This window comes from Equus quagga, chromosome 15, assembly GCF_021613505.1.
Source record: "Equus quagga isolate Etosha38 chromosome 15, UCLA_HA_Equagga_1.0, whole genome shotgun sequence".
Taxonomy (NCBI): domain Eukaryota; kingdom Metazoa; phylum Chordata; class Mammalia; order Perissodactyla; family Equidae; genus Equus; species Equus quagga.
In genome coordinates, this window is record NC_060281.1 from 52,783,353 (window position 1) to 52,796,077 (window position 12,725).

General features: G+C 43.9%; 1 protein-coding gene across 1 annotated transcript in view; it reads left to right on the forward strand.

Annotated features, from left to right (window-relative positions):
* The first annotated feature begins 5,330 nt into the window (after positions 1-5,330).
* The window catches only part of ELOVL2 (ELOVL fatty acid elongase 2), a 59,130-nt gene continuing 51,735 nt past the window's right edge, over positions 5,331-12,725 (forward strand). The window contains exon 1 of the mRNA XM_046640805.1: positions 5,331-5,417. Coding sequence (XP_046496761.1) covers positions 5,415-5,417 — 3 coding nt within the window. The 5' untranslated portion in view covers positions 5,331-5,414. The remainder of the gene's footprint in view (positions 5,418-12,725) is intronic.

The following is a 12,725-nucleotide window of genomic DNA, read 5'->3' on the forward strand; positions in this document are numbered from 1 at the left end:
AATAATTTACGATAATGTTGTAAAAATGATTTGTTATAGATCAGCTATTTCTGACCAAGTTTTACTATAGGCCAGAAAAATCATAAACTTCAAAATGATTAATTATGAGGCCCTAGTCTCTAGTCCTACCTCTCTCATTCCAGACGTGAGCATTTCTGGCAGGGAAGGATGTGTGGCTACACACTCCCTCCCCTTGACAGACACACTCACACTTACACACTTCCAAAGGATCAGGGGAGTCCATGCAATGTGTCCCTCCTTGAGACCTGAATGGTTGGGTCTGAATCAGCACTTTCTCTCTTTCCTCAGCTGATTTCTAGGCTTCAAGTTAGGTGTGGAGTAGGTTTGCAACAAAAATAGGCTGGGGGCTACCGCCTAGGGTTAGTCTCAGAGGGTACACCTGAGAAAGGAACAGCCCCCTAGGGTGTGGGTTGGAAAGGCTACCACAGGTCATCCAGAGGGATTGTGACATCTCGCCTTCCTTGTGAAATAGGCTATCCCACTTCATGCCTGTGCTACTTGACATTTATAAAAGAATTTTTTTAAAAGACTATTAAAATGAAATCAATAAATGCCATTTAACTAAAATAGCATATATAAAAACAACAACAAACAAACACATATCAACGGAGATTGGATTGGTGGTTACCATAGGGGAAGAGGGGAGGGCAAAAGGGGTGATTAGGCTCACATGTGAGGGGATGGACTACAATTAGTTTTTGGGTGGGGAACATGATGTAATCCACACAGAATTCGAAATATATTACGATGTACATCTGAAAGCTATGTAATGTTATAATCTCATATTACTGCAATTAATAAATTAAAAAATAGCATATATAAAAGACAAAATGGTAAAGTGAATGAATGCTTCAAAATGAACATAACACAAAGACAAAAGATAAAGTCCAATGGCTGTAAGAGTACAAAGTAACGGCCCCACTAGGGTTTCTTGAACTGGGATGGCTGCAGGTGACCAGCAGACATCATATGAAAATGTCCTGCCGGGACCAGGTTCCCTAGGGCTGAGGTTCTCAAAGGTAGGACCTCAGGGCAGGGGCTAATGGCCATGGTGTGAACAAACACATGGGTCTCTATCTACAAGAGTGGGCAAGAGGGATGATAGACTTGCAACCAACTACAACCCCTGACTCACACTTCCAGACGTACTGGCCACTTTCCTGTTCCTCAACTTTTCCCAATTTTTCTGTCTTAGGGCATTTTCATTTGCTGTTTTCTCTACCCAGAAAGATCTCCCCTAGATTTTCTCATGGCTTCCTAGCTGGCTCGTTTGGCCACTGAGATCTCAACTCATCTAAGAGATACCTAAGAGATATCATCTGCTGAGAGATGATTTTCCTGACCATCCTATCTAAAGTGCCTCTTCCCACCAAGTTACTCTCTATCATAATTTTTTTTCATGACACTTCTGTATCTAAAATTATTTTGTTTACTGTCTTCTTCCTTCCCACCAAAATATAAGCTTCATAAAAGCAAAGGATCTGTCTATACAGTTCAAGGTCTTATTCACAACATCTAGATTCTACAGGGATCAGCTCACTTTTTTTGTAAAGGGCCAAACAATAGATACTTGAGGATTTGCAGGCAATACAGTTTCTGTCACAACTACTCAACTCTGCCACTGTAGCTCTAAAGCCACCATAGACAATATGTAAATGCATGGGCATGGTTGTAATCTAATAAAACTTTATTTACAACAACAGGCAGCTGGCCAGATTTGGCCTGTGGCTATGGTTCGCCAACCCCTGCTGTAGAACATTGTCCTCAGTAAAGAGTTTTAAGCAAATGAACATGAATCTCTTTTTACCTGGATTGATACAAGGTAATGACTGTCCACTTGTTACTCTAGTCCAACCAAATGAATAATATATACATATAGTGCTCTGTTGTAAATCCTTTGCCTTGATAATACTGAGTAAAAGATGCACAGAATTTGTTGGAGGTAACCCAGTTGTGCCAATGTGACTTTGTCCAGGTTTACTCATCTTATTATTTTTCATTTGTAAATTCATAAGTATAGAGCTTTCTTTACACAAAGGCAGAGTACATGGCCAAGGAAAAGACATGATTTCCAGAGTCTGTTTCCATAATTAGCCTAAAAATACAAATACTCTGGAGAAAAGCAGTAGATTGATTTTAAATCACAATAAATTAGAAGTGAGTATTTTTCTCAGGATAAAATACAAAGATGCTAAGTGTCAAAAGAAGGGATGATGAAGAAGAAGAAAACCACAGAAAAAGACTAGACTCACAGAAGACAAAGTTTGCCAACTTCCTAATTTTTTTTTTTCCTGAGGAAGATTAGACCTGAGCGAACATCTGCTGCCTATCCGCCTCTTTCTACTGAGGAAGACTGGCCCTGAGCTAAGATCTGTGCCCACCTTCCTCTATTTTATGTGGGACGCCCACCACAGAGTGGCTTGCCAAGCAGTGTGTAGGTCTGTACCTGGGATCCAGGCCAGTGAGCTCCAGGCCTCCGAGGAGGAACGTGTGAACTTCACCACTGCGCCAGTGGCCAGCCCCTTCGACCTCATAATTTTGATAAGGGCTGGAAGGCTGGAACTGGAGAGGCAGGAGTGGCATTGAGAACACAGACCCAAGGGTCAAGAGGTCAGGCTTAACAGCTACGACCTACTAGTTGTCGGTTTTCTCTAACTTTTCTGAGATAGACTTTCTTCACCTGTAAAATATAAAATATATATATATGCATAAAAGAGAGAGAGTCTGATCTCTGTCTCTAGGTTTAAGATTCTCAGATTATGCTAATTACCTCTAGTACACACCCAGGTGAGTACCTAACACGTGATTAGGCTACAGTTCTGTTATCGTGGCCCTTCAGCTGATACACACGCTCAAGGCGGGCTTGCCGTACAGCTAAGAAACACAAGCCTTGGTGTAATCCCTACAGCAGAACAAATCATAAAAGGAAGCAGATCTCATAAAGGCATGTCAATGGTGTATTAAAATGCCTTTATTGTAGTGACAAAGGAAGCCGTAAAACAGTACTTTGAGGACTAGATAAGATATAGGAGACTTTTTAGGCCTCCTGCCCTTAGGGGTTGATATCTGTTTTTACATAATAAATGTAAAATGATGATTATTAGGCTAAATGGTAGTGGGAAGAATAGAGATAATTCAGGTTAAGAGTTAACCTGGTGTGCTTTGCAAGGTGTAGACGACATCAATGGTACCATTTCTGCCAGCAAACAGCAGAGTGCTTAGAGAGTGGTCGCCACACTTTTTTTCCTTGTTGTTGTTAGAAAAATAGACTAACGCTTTTCCTGAGTAGATGATGGACGTATGTTCTCCAAATGTGGTCGAAGGGCCATCTGCCTGCATCAGCCTCCCTTGTGATGCTTGTTAAAGTTTGTAGTCCTGTTCTGCGCCTGAGACCACCAGGACAGGTCCCAAGTCTCTGTAGGTGATTAAACCCTCAGGTGCAATTGATACATAATAATATCCGAGAATCACTGTCTAGATTAATGATTCACATTCTACTGCATCAGATTAATGATACAGTGAAATTCCGATCCAGTATTTTTATAGTTCAATATCCAAAGAATGTGGAAGCTATTTTTCTGGCTTTAAAAATATAAAGTAAAACAGGTTAAAAAAATCTGAAAAATGAAGAGAAAATAGAAAAAGAAAAAAAATCATCCCACAATACTGTTATTCAGGGGAAAAACACAATATTTGGTGAATAATTGGGTGAATTTCCCTTCCACTCTCTGAATGTCATAATTTGGATCATCACAGATTCTGAAAACTCCTAATAGCAGGGTTTGTTCATCAGTGTACCCCCAGCTCCTACTACATTGCCTGGCATATGAGGCACTCAAACGTTTGTTGAATGAACAAAGTGACTGAATGACTGGACCTGGCATCAAATTATATATTTGGTTTTGGCCCTCCAGACACTTTAAATAAAAATATGCTGGCATTCAACAGAATACCACTTTCTGATTCCCACAGGCATCAGATCAATAACATCAATAACTAGTACTTTTGCGCCATTTTTCTACTGTTTCACTCGTATTGATGTACTCCTAATAACAATATGTAGTGTAAGTGCCATTTTTATCCCCAATTTATAGATCAGGAAACTGGAGCACAGAGAGGTTAGCTAAGTACCCAGGTATCACACAGCCAGTATGAGGCAGGGTTGACTCCTGAGCCCACTGCTAGTGAGATTTTATGAGACTTGGTTAACAAATACCTACCTGTTCATGGTCTTAAGTTCTCCACCTCTTCTAAACAAATATGTGCCTGATGTTTAACACTCCAACTACAGGAAACTCTAAATATTAGGTAATTATAGGACAATTAAGAGTTAGCCCCGGCACCTATGGTTATTCATCCTGTTACTTTACAAAACTGCAAATACGTCTGCATTACTTCAGGTGTGGAGTGCTACATGTACGTTGCAGGTACCCCCACGCACATCCAGATGTGGTGTTCCTGACTCCAATAAACATGCTTACCTTTGCTTGCATTTTAGTGTACCACGTCGGCCACATAAACAAGCAAGCACACATCCTTAATGCTAGAAAAGAGGAAAGGTCATGTAACACAAGTCTACCTTTCCCAACATCTTTCGCTTGGGCGATATAAAATTAAAAGCCCAGGATCTAAGATGCCATACTTTCTGTTCACAACTAAGTGTTAAACTAACACTTGGTGGCATTAACTGAGAAACCCCTGGAATAGAATCCAGTGTTGTGTGAGACAAGGAGTCTCCTTCTCTGACTGATCCGCTCCCCGACCTCATCCCTAAAGGAACGCGACCAATACCCACATCCCGCAAACCTGCATGAGCGAGGGCCATCCTCCCTTTAACCCGTGCTTGAAAGCCGCGGAGCCCAACTAAGAGCAGGACCACTGCCCTGGGCCTCTGTAGCCCCCTCCTCCCCACAGCTCCCGCAGCCGTCGCAGCATCCAAGGGCGGCCGACTGAAGCCGGCAGAAGGTGGGTCCACACGGGTTCCCCTCCCAACTCGGCCAACCTGGACCCGCCGCGCGCGGCGGGAGCCCGCTGGGCCTGTAAATCGCCGCCCTCCCGGCAGGGGGCGCCGCGGCCGCGCGGGACAAGCCGTGCTCCCAGGACGGGGCGCGCGAGGCCGCACGGGCTGCCTCCTCGCCTGCCCCGCCCCTCCCCCGCCGGCCGCCTCGCGACACTGCGGGCGAGGCCCCGGCGAGGGGAGGGGGCGGGCGCCCGAAACGGCCACGAGCTCGGAGCGGCGCGAGCCCGAGGGGGCGGGGAGCGCGGGCGTGCGCGCGCCGGGCGTGGGCGTGGGAGTAGTAACGGAGCGGGCCCTCGGGAGCGCGGGGCAGAGGGACGCTGGCTACCCTGGACAGCGCATCGCCGCCCGCCCGCCCGGGTCGCGGCCGTGGATCATGGTGAGTGGGGCCGCGCGCCGCCGCCGCCCTTCCTTTCTCTCCCGACCGTCGCGCTGGGCGGGAACGGGCCGAGCGGGCGGCGGCGCGGGAGCTGCGGGTTCGAGCTCTGGAACCCGCGGCTCTCGGCGGGCCCGGCCGCGCAGGCCCGAGGCCGGGCGGTGAACGTTTGGGCGGGGGGCGCGCGGGCCGGGCCGGGTCCCCCGTCCGGAGCCGCTTTGTCCGGCCCGCGGTCCCGCCCCGGCCCTCGGCGCCCCCGCTCGCGGCCAGACCCCTGTTGCATGCACGCGGCCGGCCGGGCGCTGGCCCTGCCCGACGAAACGGCCCCCTCCGCCCGCGGCGGCCATTCTTCCCGCGCCCACGCTCCGGCCCACCGCCCGCCGGCTCCCGGCTAGGGGGTGGCGTTGCCCCGGCGCGGGACCGACCCGCCTCGGGAAGTGCGGGGTTTGGGGCTCTAACGGTTGACTTCATGCCTCCTCTCCGCCCTGCACCGTGCCCGCCAGCCCGGGGGTGTGTCCGTGTGCTTGCCCGCGCCTCGCTGGGTGTGCAGAGCGGAGTCGGGGGTAGGTTTCCATCTGTACCCCGGGATGGAGGGGCCTTTGATGTGTTCCTTCCAACCACTTCTCTCCAGTTTCCCAGGCCAGTCCCCGACTCTGAATTCATAGCGCTTTGTGCTCGCGTTAAACTCGGATTCTGGAGAGAGAGAGGGGTGTGTATCTGTGTCCCTGTCCGTCTGTCCCCGTCTGATGAACTGCCTGAGAGTTTTGGCAGCAGAGCCTGGTTCTGTGACTACAAAAAGAAAAAGTGTGTCCTGCCAGGCTCAAAGGACCAGTCAGTCCTGGGCAGAATGGGAAGCCCGCGTTTGCGTTCAGTGGTCCGTTATTTTACCTCTGCTTCTCTCCTCCCTCCCATATGGTTTCCTCTCCACTTCAGGGCTTGTTAAAATATGCTAATCTGCTTTCTTCTCCCCCCTCCAGCTAGCACTAATCAGTCCTAGATTTTGCCCTCTATCCTTTCGGGCACACTCTGTCTACCTGATTATATGTGAAGCCTCTTCTAGCCGCTTTATCCAAAATTCCAGTCTTTCCCACCCTACCCACCGCAGGTCATGTTCCCCCGACTGCTTTTTTTTTTTTTTTTTTTTTTGCTTTCTCTTCAGCATCTAATATTTAACGTACTATTTTATTTATTTACCTTGTTCGTTGAATGTGGTTCCCACCAGAGTGTAAGTTTCAGTAGGGCTGAGATTTTTGTCGTTTTGTTTACTGCTATTTCCAGTACCTACAGTAGTGCCTAGCATAGTAGGTACTCAGTAAAGTTTTAAAAAAATTGACCCAATAAAGCAGCACACTTTATGCTGATGTACAAATGGGAAGCAGCAATGCAATTACAGGGATTATCTATCCAACTGACAGTTGTAATGATGAGGATTCCAAGTGAAGTTTCTACTCTTGAACAGGAAGGACTTGATTTGGTGGCCCTCAATGATAAGAGTAGAGGTGGCCATCTCCTATGCCTCGGTCAGTCACTTCATGCTCTAGACACCTTGGCACCTGGGTGGACTAGGCATTTTTAGAGCTAACTAGCTTTCTCCTTCACGGTCTGATTCTTTGTTCCAAATTATTATGAATTGTAATGAATAAGGGAACAAGTCCAAGGATATCTCCTTAATTGGATGGAAGAGCTGTGGGAATTAACCTGAAAGAGCCAAAATAAAGGGCAAGCTCTTATAAGCTCTACCCTGTACAATTATGATACTACCTCTATAGACAAGCGTTTTTCAGAAACTTTGGGTCTTCAGAGGAGATATTTTTTATAAATATATCCAAATCAAAGTCATCTCACTTAAGAAAAAAATGAGTCAGGAAGTGGGAAGGGTAGGGGGTTAAATTCATAAGTAAATCAGTGGATCAATTAGAGACACCTTTTGGATCTACGTCCAACATGAACCGTCTCTTGTGATGTCTCTGCTAATTAGTCTTATTCCAAAACAAATAGTTTGGCTTCGGATTCTCTTTTGTTTTTCTATTTCTGTAGTGTAAATTGATGGCAATCCTTTGTTTTAAACCTGGGACGTGTTTTTATGATTTCAACCAAATGGCTTGATAAAATTTACATGGGCAAGTTTCTGAAAATGTTGTAATTATAGCCCTCATTGTGTAAGTTCAGCGGTTCTGTGATTACTGTCTTGTCCACATAGGTGGTAGAAATTTAAGGTAAAAAGGAAAGAAAGAAGTTTCTATTTGAAATTAAAACCAGCCAACCAAACATAAATGAAAGACACCTCATTCTTTTGATCCCAATTTGTGTTTGTAGGAGATTTTGCTATGTTATGATTCCAGTCAAAGTATCAAGCCATTTTTTCTTTCTGTTGCTTGAAAGTGTTGAATTTTCAAGAAGTACAAAACCCATTTTTAATCCTCTTGGGTAAGCTTAAATTTTGGTTCTTTGACAAAAGGTTGCAATTTAATCCAGCTCCCTTCCAATATTTGAATCATAGTTTGGGAGGTTCAGGTACTTTCATAGTTTGAAAGCGAGTGTTTAAAATTGAAGCGGATCCATACTGTATAGCTGATTGTATTCAGAAAACAGGGCCTTGCTGTTCAGAGTTGTGCCCATGATCATCTCTGTTGGACAATCGGATGTGTACCATCTAATTTGATGGTTTGGGTTTTTAGGAATAGACATTGATAAAGGGCAAGAATTTGCACTAGAAACTCTCAGGTCCAGCATAGTGAAAATATGCCAACATCAGTAACTTATCATAATTCAAAGTTACAAACTTACACATTTGTATTTTTCCTTAATCAAATTAGGACGTCCTTGGTATATCACTGACTCTGACAATGAACTATTTGAATAAATTGTTAGTTTAAAAATAACCATTTGAAATCTAACAATTTAATAATTACAGAGGATGGATTGTTCTGGAATTGATGATGTGACAATTTAGAACTTGCGATCTGGAGTCATTCATGGGTTTGAATCCCAACACCAGCATTTAACTGTGTGACCTTGGGCAGACTACCTTCTTTAGGCTTCAGTTTTTTCTTTTGTAAAAGAAGACTGTCGTATTATTTCATAACGTTCTTGGGAGGAACAAATAAGATGATGCACTTAATGTGTCTAGCATGGTGCTTAGAGTGTTCGGTAGATATTAACTATTATAATGGTGTGTGCTCTTCTTTCTCCCACACCCGGCTGTCTCTGGTTGAGATATCTAGAATGATGTCTGTGATTCACCTGAGTCCCCTTGCCCTTATGTGACCCTCATGCGTATCTAGCACTGCTCTATATCAAGTGTCTAGTAGGAGCATAATGCAAGCCACATATGTAATTTTTAATTTTCTAGTAACATTAAAAAGTAAAAAGAGAGAGATGAAATTTTAATAATATTTTTAATCCATGCAAATGTTATTTCAACATGTAATCAATGTAAAAAGATACCAGTGAGATTACATTCTTTTTTTTCATAGGAAATCTTTGAAATCTGGTGTGCGTTTATACTTCCAGCACATTTGGTTCAGGCTAGCCACAATTTCAAGTGCTCAAGAGCCCTGCGTGGTTAGAGGCTGCTGTGTTGGACAGAACAACCCTAGATGATACATGTCCTCCAAGTTTGCCTCTTATCTCCTAGCCCCTTTCCACTCGTGAGAACCTGGCTGCCACCTTAAACCCAGCGTTACCGAGAGGAAGCTCACCTTTCAGACTCCTCTCTGCTCCCTTTTGCTGTTAGTAATTCCACCAGCTCTCAAGTCTACTGTGTCTGAAATCTGATTCTTACTCTTTTTTCTTTTATATTGTTGATTGTATAATATTCTCATATTTTTGCTTGAAAATATCTTTAAATCTCTTCTCTCCAGCCCCATTTCCATGACTTTTCTACAGGTTTTCTCTTTTGCAGTCTCTTTGTTCTTTACTTTTTTACTTGAAGTTCACTATTTCTTCAAGGCCACGATCATCGTTTGCATTTAGTAGCTTGATGTTGGGAGGCTCTGGTCCTGGCCTGTTCCAAAGGCCCCCCTTCTGCTCCTTCCCCGCCCCCTTCCCCTCCCTCCCGCCCTCCCTTCCTACCTCTCTTGAGAAGCAGAGTTCTCTACCTGGGAAGCACTGGGCTCCACATTCTCTCCACTCTTTCATCAGCTCTTTTTCGTGTTGTCATAGATGGTTTCTATTTTATAGCTTATTCCTATGCTTAACACCTTTCCTAAATATCCAAAGAAATATAATTACTTTAATTGACAATCTGATGTTAAAATGATCTGCTCAAGAAAAGAAACACAGATAAAGGAAAGAGAAAAATAAACCGTGGGAAGGGAAAATGAAGTTATTCTTTGAGCTTTATCTACCTTTCAAGAAATATCAGTGGACCTGATTAATAATAATAATAACCACCACCACCACAGCAGTGATGACACCGCACATGTACTCAGTGCTTGCAGGAGACAGAGCGCTTTCCTCTGTGCCTGGTGAACAAAGGCACAGAATAGAAGAAAGGCACTGGACCAGGAGTCAAGAAATCTGGTTCCTGGTCCTGGCTTTACTGTTGACCAGCTTTATTCCCTTGATCAAGTCACTCTGAGACACTGTTTACTCACCTGCAAAATGGGTATTACCTTTTTCACAAGGTTGTTTTGTCAGAATCCCTTAGGGCCTTTATGCTGGCTGTTCCTTCTGGCTGGCTGACTGGCTCTCCCCCAGAGAGCTGTATGGCTGTCCTCTTTTTTTTTAAAGATTTTATTTTTTTCCTTTTTCTCCCCAAAGCCCCCCAGTACATAGTTGTATATTCTTCATTGTGGGTCCTTCTAGTTGTGGCACGTGGGACGCTGCCTCAGCGTGGTTTGATGAGCGGTGCCATGTCCACGCTCAGGATTCGAACCAACGAAACACTGGGCCGCCTGCAGCAGAGCGCGCAAACTTGGCCACGGGGCCAGCCCCGTGTATGGCTGTCTTCTTAATACCTCCTTCATTAGACCTACCCTGACCTCTCTGTTTAAAACTGGGAGCTGCCCTGCCGTATTCACACATGCCTGATCCCTGTACACTGCTCTCTTTTTTCATAGCACGTATAACCTAGCAGTTCACTTATTTAAATAGCACTTGGAACCTTCTAGTAATTTACTTGTTTGTTATGTTATGTGATTTTTCTTTGTCCCTTCCTCCCTGAATGCAGCTTCATGAGGACAGACGTTTTTGTCTGCGTTGCTCAGTAATGCATCTCAGGCATCTAGGCTACTGCCTGATGTACGGCAAACACTTGCTGGTGAAGTCAAGTGCCACCTCCCAGTGCAGTGCTCTTTTCTCTTCACATCCCATTTAACACCCAGAAAGGATGAATTGGGAAAAAACCAAACCAGTTGTCTGAGAGGGAGCATGGGTAGGAGATGAACTTAGGAATCGGACAGACTTGTTTAAATGCACATTCCCAGCCTGGGTGAAGCCAGACCTGGGGAATCAGAATCTCTGAGGGAGGGGCTTTGGAGTCTGCATGCCTGGAATCAGATACACACGGATTTGGAATCCAGTGCTCTAGAGGCTCCAAGGAATGAGGGACTACCTTCCAGCAAAAATGTTTAGTGTGTGCTTCATGAAGGAGTTGGGATCAATGCTGGATCTTGAATAGGTTGGATATGTAGGAAAAGAAAGGCGTGTAGAATCGAGCAGAGCATTCCATTTAGGGGAAATAACTGAGCAAGGACCTGGAAAGCAATAACAGATGTGTTTGAGAAAGACTATACTGTGAGCAACCATGTCTTTGCAGAGCCTGGCTCAGATTAGGTGCTCAGTGTTAAATTTGTGAGGGCTGTAGACCAACAGCATTATGGGATGGATCGAGTCAGATTTTGAAGTTGTCTGAATCTGAAGCTAAGAAGTTTCTTGAATCTGAGGCTAAGAAGTTTCTCCTAAATTTTTACAGGTAGTGGAACACAGGCTTTTGAAATGGAGAGTCAAATGAAAGCAACATTTAGGAAGATTGATCTGGTTTCCATAATATCTAGAGTTGGGAGAGCCTGGATAAGGTTACAAGGGGGCTGAACTAATATGTCAGTTCTTCTTGCTTATTTTCATGTTGTCAGCTTTTGAAAACTTGTCTCTAACCACACTCTCCTGGGTTCAATTCTCTACTCCATTTATGTCATCTACAAAATAGATATAATAATACTTAGTGAAGAATAAGATAATATATATGAAGTCCCTCATAATATACAAGCTAGGTGATAGTAGATACTGAAAACTGGTGGCTATTACCCACAGACACTTTATCATATTCGTCTTTATAACCCTAACTTTTTTCTCTGCCTGGAATAGGGATATTTTTAAAAACTAACTTATTGATCTACATGTATTTACATTAAAAAAAATCCTTCTATTCCTGTAATAATGGATTTTGGTTTTGACATTCAGGACTTCTTCTGGAGAAAATGAAAATGTGATAAAGATTTCATTCTCTGATTTTTGGTTCTTTTTCTTTAGGCTGCATGAATTCTGTTAATTAGGGAAAAATGAAAAACTAAATTATGTGCTTGTTTCAAAACAATTTTTCTTAGTGAATAGTTCTCACCTGTAGAAGCACTCGTATTGTAGAACGGAATGTATTTTGGAAATTGTGCCATGGATTTGAATCACAGCTTCAGGAAATCCCAGGAGCAATCAGAGTAAATCTCAGCTGTTTGCTCCACCGCCTACATCAAATTGCCTGTGTCTTGAGCTTCTTACTAGTGCTGAATCTAATGTTTTAAGCCCTAAAAATTTGTCATATGAGAAAATATTTCTTCCATTCTCTGCCTTTCCCACTGGATCGTCATTATTTCAGTTACTAGAATCATAAATATAGCAGATTATTGGCTTTGTATATTGGGAATAATATAGATTCCCAATAGGAAAGAGAATATATATGTACATAGCTTCTTTTCCTACTTTTTTCTTGTCAGCTTGCAAGTAGTGAAAATTGATGAGAAATTTAAGTATATGGGTAAAACTGAAATGAGTTGACAATACAGGACTGACTGTGTGTGATCCAGGAGGGGAGATTGTTAGAAGAGGCTAACATTAGATGGGAAAAGTGGAAGACACAGTGGACATGTTGAGGGCATCAGTAGACCAGCCTGGCTGGCATGAAGTTGCTGCAAAGACTGGCCCGAGAAAGGCTGGAGGAGTGCTTTGAACCAAACGGAATGGAGTCTCTGGGTTTCTGGTTGAAGTCCATATTGCCCTTCAGTGTAAAATTCTTTCCTGCTCGGTAGACTTATTTTGTCTTGTATGGCTTGATTCCCTATAAATTCATTTTCAAATAAAATAGCATCATTACAC